The sequence below is a fragment of the Rhineura floridana genome, chromosome 17 (assembly GCF_030035675.1).
Source record: "Rhineura floridana isolate rRhiFlo1 chromosome 17, rRhiFlo1.hap2, whole genome shotgun sequence".
NCBI lineage: Eukaryota > Metazoa > Chordata > Lepidosauria > Squamata > Rhineuridae > Rhineura > Rhineura floridana.
Genome location: NC_084496.1, coordinates 10,456,955 through 10,469,213, shown reverse-complemented (window position 1 = coordinate 10,469,213; position 12,259 = coordinate 10,456,955). Strand labels below are relative to the sequence as shown.

Sequence of the window (12,259 nt, the reverse complement as noted above, 5' to 3'; positions counted from 1 at the left end):
AGTATAGAACTGAATGCTGGCAAAATGTTGGTGCTTGAAATTAATTATCAGTCACATAACAGAACCATCATTTGTGCTATCTATGATGGTTTAAAGCGGCAACTGAACTAATAGAAAGTTCTCCTTATCCGTGCTGTTTAATTTTTCAAATGACTGTCTCGCAAGATCTGTAATACTAGTAAACGGAACTGGCTATTTCTCTTACTTCTCCTGTGGTGAGACTTTTCTGTTTGTTATGTAAACACAATATATAAACCAAACATATCCGTGTCTGTTTTCTCCTACCTTTATTAGTGTTGGCCCACTGCTGTGTTTTGCTGCAGAGACGGTATTTGTGGTAAGAGAAGCAGCAGTTGCAGAGCGGGTTGTTTGCTGATCTGTGACAGGTGGCTTCAGAAATTCAGGTACTGATGATGTTATGGTGGGATACTTTTAATATTAAAATAAAATAAAATAAAATGAGCAACTACTACTCAAACCGTTTTCAATATAGGCATTGGCTGTTCCAAGAGAATTTACATCACACATATTCCAAAAAGAATCAGAGCTGTGAAATTCTCCTGAATCTCTCAAGAAAAGGAAAGTTTCTTAAATGTCTACAGACGATTTATGAGCAGTCTGTGGAATTAAACATTTTTAAAAAAATATTTGTGTTTTTCCTTTGCTGCTGACAGTATCCAAATATATCAAAAACAGCCATTGGAAATAGCATAGTGTGCAAGGTGAATTCATGCTGCTGGGCTGACAACATTTTGTGGTGGTGGGAAGGGAAAGGGTCTAGTGGCCGGGCTTTCCTCCAAACACAGGATCTGATTCCTTCAATTTTTCCCACTGCTGCCAAGATTTCTCTAGGTCAAAGCAGTAGAACTACTGGAAATAATGTTCTCAGCACTTATCAACTGCAAACATACTGACTGATAAATTACATTTTTAAATAATTTTAATTTGAAAAAAATTAACTAAAAATATTAAGGCTAGAAATGTATTTAAGAAATCTTTGGAAAGGTATTGACTGCAATTTGTCATTTTCTCTCATTGTGAACTCATGCTGCGACTGCCAATAGAAATGGAGCCAAAATGAAGTTGTCAAGAAACAAGAGAGAGGAATCAGAATGCTTGGGGGAACCCAGAGGTTTGCAGGACTACAAATAACAACACAAAACATTATGGTGCTGAAACCCTCCCCCAAAAAACCCTCCACCCAATAAGGATTGTGTAAACTCAGTGGCCACAGAATGTTTAATATCTGTTGGAAAAGAAAACATGGAAAACAGAGGGGGAGGTGGAAGGAGATGGAATGGCTTCGGCATCCTGAACAGGAGTCACTCCTACTAGGGAGGTGAGAATACACAGACCCGGTTTGCATGTAATGCTAAGCCAAACCATGGCTTAGTGCAGAAGTACAAACATAGATTCCCAGAGCAAAGACTGCAACCACTGTGCTCCTGTCTTGGTCCTGCTGCCACTGCATCAAGACAAATCATGAGCTGTTAACCACTTATGTTTTCTCTCAGGGAGACAAAGCATGAACCCAGGTTCAACTGTAACACTGAGCTGACCACAGTTTAGCCCTGGGGAGCATGTCAGAAACAAAACCAGGGAAGGAGTGAAGCAGTCATGATCTCTCCTCTGGGAACCTGCTCATTTGCCCTAAGCCATGGTTTGGGTTAGCATTATGGGCAAACTGGACTGCTGAAACATTTTACTGTAGGCCTCACTTGTCTGCAAAATGCTCAGTATATTTTTTGTGATAAAGACAACAAAGAAAAAAACTAAAAGGCATTTTTTTGGCAAGCATCCCATAGATAGCTGGTTCAAAACTGAAGGAATACATACTTAAATCTTACTCTTGCCTTTCAAATTCCTCACTGTAGGAGCCTGACCTTTAATTTCAATTAAATGTTGTGCACACTGATGGTATAGTGGTATCTCCATGCACTATTTCCATGTTATATTACTTTTCATTAGCAGCTATTGCCCAATTCCCATTATGAACCTGGTCTAGAAGATCCAGTACGTTTCCCAGCAACTTCCAGCACAACCTTCATCACAAACTCTGCACACCTTCATTTTCTGAAGTTAGCTCTCAGTTGATACAATCTTCCCTAGCTGTGAAAAATTCAATTACAATTTTTTCCTTAAAATGGGATTTTTAATCTTATCTTGAGAGGTCTACTTTTTACTGTACTATTGTTTGACTGTTGGCCTTTGGCCTGGCAATAAAGATTGGATTTACTTAAGACAGAATCAGTGGGGCGGAGCCAGCTAAGTCCTATTCAGAGTAGACCCACTGACATTAATTAATATTAGCCTTGCCCATTCATTTTAATGGATCTACTATGAATAGGACTTAGCTGGATACAATCCTATGTATCCAGTGTTTGCTTGGTTTTTTGCTGAGGTAAGGGTAAGATTTTTTTTTCCAAAAAAAAAAATTACAGCTTGAGCACAGTACGTAAAGCAAGCATTCTGTTTCTGTTCCACCATCTGTTCACGATGAAATAATTTTGAGTCAGAGGCCTGCAACATGTATATATTAAAGCAGACAATATGAGTCAGAGGCCTGCAACATGTATATATTAAAGCAGACAATATAGGGAAAACAGTAAGGAAAAAATTAGATCTAGGCTGCTAATTAGATCTAGGCTGCTAAACTAATTAGCACTGCTTAAGCCAAAAAGAGTGACATATGGTATAAAATTCTTTATATCAGTTGTAAAGACCAACTAGACATTACAATCGTGCAACATAAGCCATTTTGATGCTCAGAGTCAACTCCTGACCCAAGCTCTCTATCCATATCTTTTCCCCAACATGTAGAAAAGCAGTTTGTATAGGACTAAAGCACCGCCTCCCACTCTTCCTCCATTTCAACAGGCAACAACCTGCAACTGCTTTTCATTACAATACAACCCATTCTTACTGAGTTATGTGCATCAACTGTGTAATATCTGGGTTGGCCTTAAGGGACCATGGTAAAGACTGGGTTCAATGAACTAGCAATATTACACAAAAAACAATCTCCACAAAGGAGATTGGATCTTGGTTTAAAAAAAAAAAAAAAAAAAAATCTAGGCCCTACAATGTTCTGCACGGAAATATTTTAATGGCAAGCAAACATTTCTAAAAGGAACTATATATAAACAAACGTGTTCTTAAATGTTACTTAAAAATGAGTTGGAAGAAACGCAATAAAAAGGAACACCTGATGTTGTGCAACTACTTGTCTCATCCAGCTTTTTGTCCTGTGAAGTTTATCCCTTTTGTGAAGGAAAAAACATCTCATCTATTTTTATAGTGACTGTAATTAAAAGAAATTTATGTTCTTGGCCAACTACTTGATTGCATGTATGAAGAAATGTTAAATATATAGGCCACAGTCTGGCATAAATTTTCCATTCATAGCCAGCAATAAGAAAACGGGATGATTCACATTTAACACCCTGCCATATTTTGGAAAATGAGTTCTGTGCTTGCACAGGGTTTGAGAGTTTATCTCGAAGAGTACCTGGGAGTGCTTTTGGACAGACCAGACTTATTTTGCTGGCACAATTTGATTGGGGATGGAAGAAACAGGTATGATATCGCAGGCAGAGATTTCCAACAAATCTAAGTAAGGAGAAGAATGAAGGAGATTTTTTTTACCCAGGTTTTACTACCAGTAAAGGGAGAAAAGAATTCAGTTCTGGTCAGAATTATTTATTTAACAAAATTTCTATACCACTTGACTGTAAAAAACAAAATTCTTTAAGCGGTTTACAAGAATTGATTAGTTCCTCCACATCACTTTTTAAAGATATTGCATCTAAAAATATATATGCTATTGCCATTCCTTGTGACGTGCAGATATTTAACAGGGCTAGAGACTTGCAGGCCTGAATGCCATGTATTGCTCCTCAATGAACTGAACAGGCCCAACATTTTCGCATATACCTATGAAGACATATTCTGAGCTATCACAGGGGTTGGGAAATTTTGGGGGCCCATGGGCGCATTTGCAAACATGAGAAATTGTTGTGGACACTATGCAGACATGGCAACTATACATACACTATGCACACACGCAGCAACCACACAGACGTGCACACCATAACTATGTACCACAACCATGCACACATGGCAACCCCAGACATGCAGTCATTGTCTCTGTTGCCAGGCTTGAAAAACATGTTTAAATTCCTCTCTGTGTGTGTGCGCGCACGCAGCTGGGTATGTATGTCATAGCTGGGGAAGGAAAAGTTAACACTCACTTCCCCAGCTGTAACTCCCTTCCACTGCTATTAAGCTTGGAAAGGCCTTCTACTGGCTGCAAGATAAGAATTCTTTTAAGCCTAGCTTCAGCAGAGGGGTGGGGGGATCACTTCAGATGCTAGAGAACACCTCTGTGGGCGCACGGACACCCTTGAACTAGCAGGTCCCTGTGTCCAGCAAGCAATGGTTGGAAAAGAATCATACTGGAACTCTCGTCTCCCAACGTGTATCTGGATGACTACCAAGGCTTTGCATATCTCAGGGTTTCCACAAAATGCAGATATCGGGCACAGAATTTAGGATCCTGAGAATCTTACCTTTCATTTTTTCTAAAAAAAACAAGTGTTTAGCCCAGGAACAGGCAACATGTTGTCTTCCAGATGTTGTTGAACTACAACTCCCATCAGTTCCAACCAGCATGGCCATGGTAGAGGTAATCCCACAGCATCTGGAGAGCATTACATTGGGCTAGCCTTTAAAGCTTGGAAGTATGTGTGTAATGCCAACATTACAATTCTCAGGGACTGAGGAAAAGGGAACTGCCAGTAGTTAGGGGGAAAAGAGGGCAAAACATTAATACCCTAAAAAGCTCTCTGTCAATGATCCCATAACTAGAGCAGACGGTTCTTACATTTATATTTTATTTCCCACCTTTCTCTCATACTCCTTAAAGAAGTTGTGCAAACAGACGCTCCTTATGTCTATTGGAAACTATTCTGCAAAACAGTCAGTGCCATTTTTCCATAATTGTTTTTGAAGTTTAATTAGTGTAAATTATGCAAGCTGTACTTTACATATTCATAACAGAAGCAAAAGAAAATGTTTTATTATAGGAAACTTCACTAAAATTGCAAAGTAAATCAAACAAAGTAAATCAAACATATTTAAAATGACTATCTGAACTATATCAACTGACTTAATATTGGTGCTTCCTTCCTGCTAAAACAAGATCAGACCAGCACATGCCTTGTTTCTGTTATTAAGGCTGACTGCAGGTGATGCCACCACTCACCATGTGCTCAGGGGCACATTACCAAATTCTTCCAAGCTACACAGAAAGTGGAAAGGACTGTGAAAGACCAACCCAGATTATGTTTGCATTTTTACAAATTTGTAGGGCAGTACAACATCTCAGAGAGGAGGTCAGGAAAGACCCTATTCCCCTCAGAGCTACAATCCCCAGAAGAGGGGCTGACTGTTAAACCACTTTGGCCACTGGAACACTGTCAGAGGAATAGGAGTCTTCTAACAGCTTTTAGCACTCTTCACAAACGACACTTCCCAGGATTCTCTGGGGGAAGCCATGACCGTCTAAAGTGAAATAAATTTCTGGTCTGGGTATGGCCACCTGATTACCCAAGACAAACAGCTGTGAGTCTGGCTTTTAGAACACTTGGTTCTTACTGAGCATGCCCAATGTTATCTTTCAGTTCAATGTAAAATTTCTTAAATTAATTAAAAATCAGCTAGACTTTTTTAAACTGAGGAAGATGAAGGTCAGAGTATGGGGCAAGGGCAGTAATAGGATGACAGGTACTCTGTGAACATGGCTGATTTTTAATTACTTTCAACAAATTACAAGAACACTGACAGAAAAAAGTCCAACAGGGGTCTGGATTTTTTTATTCTTGTTTTACACTTTGAACTCTCTATTCTCTCTGAGTGTTTTGTATATCACCATGAAAACTTAACAGGGTTGTTAAGCAAGCATTTCTGAGTCCAGGACTATAAGTTTGGTAAGGTTTTGTTTTGAAATGAGCTTATGGGAAACAGCAGAATGACATGAGGGGGTATTTTCAATTTAACATTGTGGAATGTGAAAAATCCATGCTGGCTATAGTATACAGCCACTTCCGTGGCTATATAATATATGGATTCCAGAAATTCATTTCTCTCACCACAGAAACTCTGGCTATTATGCTTGTTAGAGCTCATTTTGTGGAATGACAGGGAAGACTCTCTACTGCACTTTAGAAAAGGTTGTGGTATCTGATTGCTGTGCAAATACATCTATTAAGAATCGACAGACTTGAAGTAATGAACATTTTTTAACCACCTAACCTTCACATTTTCCATAAAATACAATGGACGTTTATCAGAGGGGAAAATGTCATAATAATGTTTGGTTGGCATCACAATATGGCTGCACCAAAGGTTATGGACATGAATTTGTACATTATATACCTGATTAGTAGAGGAAGCTGGTATGACTGGTGATGGCGCTTCCCTTGTTTTGGGCTCGCCAGGGGATGCTGCTGAGCCCTGAGATTCCTGACTGGCAGGCTGATCTGGAGATAAAGCATCACTGCTGTCTTCATCAAAAGAGAAATCATCCAGTCCTTGAGGATAGTTCTCCTGACCAACTGCTAAAAAGAAAAGGGGGGAGGGAAATCACCTTTTAACTCTGTGATTATAGAGAAACCTGATATAATTTACTTTTTCTTTATTTCTGACGTGAATACCCCCTACTCAACTGCAGACAGTTCACAAACAAGAGGCCTTCCTGTATAGAAGTCTTTTTTGTACGAGTTTGGGCCAAATGAGACACAATAGTGGTGGACACTTCCCCCCCCCATGTGTCTGCTCCAGGCTGCACAACATATTATACATTTAAAGTACATTCCTCTATTCCATCCCCAAAGAATCTTCGGAACTGAAGTTTACCGTTCACAGAGCTACAACTCCCAGCACCCTTAAAACTACAGTTCCCAGGATTCTTGGGGGGGGTGCTTTAAATGTATGGTGTGTATACAGCCTCTGCCCCATATAAAGCAAGGTGAAGGCTTTAGCAGTAAAAGACAGCATGGAAGAGAGGTACTGAACTCTCTCTCCAATGCTTTACTGAGGTTACTAAGCCAACTGCTCCAAGTAGTCTTCTCCATTTCTTGCTCAGTACTGGGGTCATGAAGGTTAAAAAATATTCCTGGAGCAACAGACTATGGGGAGGTAATGTATGGAGGGTGGGTGTGGGGAGGGTTCAGCACCTCTCTCCCCTGCACTCCATCCTGCTTTATACAAAAACAGGGCAGACATAGGAACAATAGCCCTTTAATGTCTACTTTGGCTGTTTCAATTTTATTCCTAATTACTACTGAGAAATTTGATTTACAGTACACATTCTGTGTAACTATTCCATAAAACAAAGCAGGCTTTTTCCCCGAAAGCCAAATGTCAAGCTGAGCAAAATTGAGAGGGTAATAAAAAGACTCACCTGATTAAAGGAATGTGTTCTAGCAACAGCTGAAAAAATATATAATCTCCTGTGATTGAGGACGAGGACAAAAAAAAGTGACTTTTGAAGGTAATAACTGGCTTACTATCATATTTTTAAAAAGCTAAAAATCCAGGGTAGAGGAGAATACCATGCATGCTTTGAAATAGCAGTACCTTTTCTCCCAAGGTGAAAGTGTGAGCCTGACCCGGTCTGAATCACATTTGTGTGCAGAGTGTGGGTGTCAAATGTAGCTGCCAATCCACAGCTCCACAAAACTGATATTTAAATACGCTTCAAATATTGCTTCCATATACCTCTATTTTTTTTTTCTTAGCACACAGGTCCAATCCCCGGCATCTCTAGGTAGGGCTGGGAGAGACTCCCTGTCTGAAACCCTGGAGAGCTGCTGCCAGTCAGTGTGGACAGTACTGAGCTAGATGGACCAAAGGTCTGACTCGGTATAAGGCACCTTCCTCTGTTCTTATGTATGACGTCAGTAATGAACTATTCTGTCTGACAAAATATACAAGGGAAGCAGTACCTTGCTGTGGGACATAATTACATCTATATGTGCTGCTCTGTAAAAAAAAATATGTAAGGGAGAGATGCATTTCAGTGCTAGAAAGGTCACAAAATGGCTCGGATAGCACAGAAAGGAGTTGTGCCACTGGTCAGTGGAGATGTCACAGGTGCTATCCAACATATGTCAGATATTCCACAACTTCAATTGTAATGGAGACAGATAAAGAAAAGGGGGCAGGACCAAAAACAACAATAACAGATGAAACAAAAGAAGACACAAAGCCTCTAAATGGCACTGAAAGACAAATATTTATCAATTAATAACAGTTCTTGTGGAACAATAAAATGCCCAATTTTTTTCAGTTGATGACAACCTTGCGCAGGAGTACTGAAAGAATGAGCATGTAAATAAATATGTGAGCCATAATACAGCTAATTATGATCACAGACAAAACAGAATTAAAAATGCATTTCTTGCATTTAAAAAAACCTTTTTTTATCCATGGAACAGATAAACCCCAAGTCTTCATTGGATGGCCAATAAGCTGGCGGTGAAGCCTGACAAAATTGAAGCCCCATGGGTGGACAGTTCTCGGGTCCAGGGACTGGGTAATTTGCCTGTTCTAGACAAGAATGCACTCCCTGTGAAGGAACAGGTGAGTGGCCTGGGAATGCTCCTCAACAGGGGTGTAGTTGTCCAGGGTCTCGGGGGGGCTTAGACCGCTTACTTTTTTGAAAGCAGGATCCCAGCAGGGCCCCTACATCTCCAGCATCCTATGAGGCAATCAGCATGAAAGGAGAGTAAGCCACTGAAAAGTCTTCTAACATGCTTCCTTGTCCTTTCCCGCTGATTAGCGCCAGTCAGAGTGAAAGGAGGTGAGTCAGTCACTGAGAAGACTCTTCTCAGTAGCTAGTCCTCTCCCCTTGTACTCTGGCTCATAGGAACATCTGTTGTTGTGAAAGAAGGTTAACAAGGATCTCATTCTCAAGCCAGCTGCAAAAAATGTGTGTGTGAGTGTGTGTGACTCTCATGAAGGGACCCTGCACTTCTGAATTTGCCACTACGCTGCTGCTCCTCAATCCTTGATCCATTGTTCTCACTTTAGGCCCGTTGTCACACTTTTACCAGCTTTGGCAAATTCAACAGCTATAACCATTCCTGGACAGAGGCAGCTTGGCCACAATGATCTACATGCTGTTAACCTCAAATCTGCATTACTGCAACACTATGTGGGGCTTAAGGTTGGTCTGGGAGCTGCACAAAGAGGAGAATGCTGTGGCTAGATGCATAAATGCAGCCACTGACCTCATAACCCCACTCCAAAAAGAACTGCACTGGCTACTAATTTGGTACTGGACCAGGTTTAAGGTTTTGTGGATGACATACAAAGACCTAAACAACTTAGGAGCAGGCTTCAGAGGGAGCACCTTTTAGACCTGCCCAATCACTGAGATCTGCAAGTCAACCCCTCCTGATTATACTGCAGCCTGAAGATGTCCATCTTGCAGTGACTTTAAGACAAGTGTTTCGAGAGCTTGTTGAAATCATACCGATTTAATCAGGCCTTCAAAGCCCATTAATTTCACTTGGTGCATTCTAATTAATTATGGATGCTGTTGCATTTATTGTTGGTTGTTGCACTGATTTAATGGATCAACCAATCTTCATCCCGGAGGAAAGTTGTCATCAACTGAAATGAGTTGCACATTTTTATGTTTCACAAGGAGGCCTTTGTTTCCTTTAATGGCAAAGGATGCATGCGCTTGTTTGGGGTGGAAGATGGGGTTGCATATTCCCAGTGACAAAATGCCATTTGAGTTCAGGTTATCACAGCAACAAAACCCGTTTGCAGGAAAACCATCTGGATCTTTCACAACAAATGACTTAACATATGCACCGTTTGTTATATAGGTTCTCAAATCCTCATTGCTCAAGTTTTCATTTCCCATTATTTTCTGCAACAAGAGACCCACATCACAGCTTTTCTACTTGCCTATAATTGCTTCTTTCACACTGGAGTCTACAGGAAGGATGTTTTTTTCTACAAGTTCCATAGGACCAGGCCTCTGAGCAATCTTCTCATTCAGATCATCTGCCAATCGTGCTCTCTTCAGTTTCATCTGAGTTGCCTGTAGAGAGGGTTCCGCAAATGTTTCTGGAAGAAAGGGACACAGTTTTAAAGATTCTACCATATTTTTCAGATTTCAAGAAAAAAAGAATTGTTTTTGAGCATTATGTTATGGTCATAACTTTCAAAGTCTAGATCCCTTTCACTATTTATTTCAGTGGTATTTTGGGGGGATACCAGAGAGCATTTTCTGCTTGACCTGAAATTAGCTAAGAAAAGACAAATATTCTAAGTGGCCAACATAATTCACCCCAAGCTAAGTATTTTTGGCACTGGACAATTGTTGCAGTCACCTCTGCGTTTGGAGAAGAAATCAGGGTACACACATTTCTGAAGAAACAAGCAGATAAGTACTCTTTATTAAGTTGACTAGAAACACATAACAGTTAATGACTTTAATACCTACTCTACCTTAGTCAAGGATTGCTAAATAGCTTACTTTGCATTGTTTTTAGCAACCAAGAATTCTACTTGCCAAAGGCAAGTGCTGCAAGCAGCAGGTAAGCAAGTTCCCCCCAAATCAAATAGACAAATAGGATGACCCCAAAATCTAGTAGGTTGCATTGAACAGCTATTGCAGGAGACAGGCTTGCATGGAGTCTTCCTAGGCTTTCATTTTTTTCAAAAACGTATGCTTTTAGACAAAGTACAAGTGTGTGAAACTGTATCCTTGTAAGCACCACAAGTGCGTCTTGCTCCTTGTGTGTTTTGAAGTTGCAATGGAAACCACTAAACAGAGCATGTGGAAGTTTTAAGAGAAGAGGCAGTTAATCCCCTGGACCAACAAAGACTGTAATGTCTGGGAGCCTGGCGATTAAAAAGTGGTTCTGTATCTCTGGAAGACAGAAATAAACTGGAAAGAGAGGGATGGTCTTTGTTAAGGCTAAAATGTTTCACATTGGAAAACTTACTGGAGACCTGTGGCATTTGCAAGGTAACTATCACACCTAGAATGGGCTCTGGTCCTCACTCAGCCCACTGTGCAGCATCTCTTTGTCCAACAGCCATTTAGTGTGGCAGCACCTACCCTGTGGAATTCCCTCCCTTTGAATATTAGGCAGGCGCCATCTCTGCTATCTCTTCGGCGCCTTTTGAAGACTTAACTTTTACAACAAGCCTTTTAAGATGAGAGCTATCCCAGTCTGTGTCTGTGTCAGAATTGCTTAATATGTTTTTTAATAATGTTTTTAACCCTTTTTTAAAAGTTTTTTAAATGTTTTTAATGCTGTTTTGTCTTAATGTATTTTAAGATTTGTTTTTATGATGTTTTAAAGTGTTTTTAGTGACTTGTTTGCCGCCCTGGGCTCCTGCTGGGAGGAAGGATGGGATACAGATTAAATAGATAAATAAATAAATTTAACAGATGACTGCCTGGAGAAAGCAATGCTCTTTTGATGGCTTTTGAGACTGGTTACACACAGCATGTTTTCAGGTCTTGTCTTTGTTGTAATGGATTTGACATCTATAAGATGTCATTTTTATTTATTTTTGCCTCTTTTATCCTCCAAACAAGTTAATTACCTATATTGTGAGCCCTTGAGGATAGGTGTGTTTGACTTAAGAAAAAAAAACTGTTGCAAATCACTCTGGGCCCACAGGATAAAATAGGATATTAAGCTTAAGTAAATAAATCCAACTTTTTGACCACATCACTAGCTGTAATGTGCTTGTGTACTGACTAACATCTTGTAACAAACAGATCATTTCTTGGCTATAAAGCTATAAATTTTAAAAGGCCACAATGTTTTCTCAACTATCTTGTGAAGAGATAAAAACATGAATATATTACAGAAAAATTCCCTGATGTCGTCCTTCTTGCTGAGCAAGTTATGCATTCAGAACTACAGGGGGAAAGCTCCATCAATGTTGTAAACAATTTCTTAACTAATATGTGCTGCTTGAAAACCATTTACAAAGATTCTGCATAATGTCTGTAAACATTTTTTATTTTTTAAAATGAAACAAACATGCATATCTTAACAAATCTTTAAAAAACATGTTTTAACAAACAACTGTCCTTAACTGTTTTCCTAAATTGATAGAACAGTGAATGTGAGAACTGGATTCTAATCCCATCTCAACAGGCTTATTAGGCAAGATGTAAGAAGTCACTTATCAGCCTTAATTCTCCAACTGCAAAAAG

General features: G+C 39.8%; 1 protein-coding gene across 20 annotated transcripts in view; it reads right to left on the bottom strand.

Moving 5' to 3' along the window:
- Positions 1-12,259, bottom strand: part of MRTFB (myocardin related transcription factor B) — a 146,898-nt gene that overhangs the window by 32,132 nt on the left and 102,507 nt on the right. For 18 of the 20 annotated variants that reach the window (XM_061599901.1, XM_061599908.1, XM_061599907.1 and 15 more), the window contains 3 exons: positions 9,982-10,143; positions 6,436-6,617; positions 286-429 (listed from right to left, as the gene is read on the bottom strand). In XM_061599901.1, the coding sequence (XP_061455885.1) occupies positions 286-429; positions 6,436-6,617; positions 9,982-10,143 (488 nt within the window). The remainder of the gene's footprint in view (positions 1-285; positions 430-6,435; positions 6,618-9,981; positions 10,144-12,259) is intronic. The other 2 variants (XM_061599900.1, XM_061599917.1) reach the window with 1 other exon arrangement.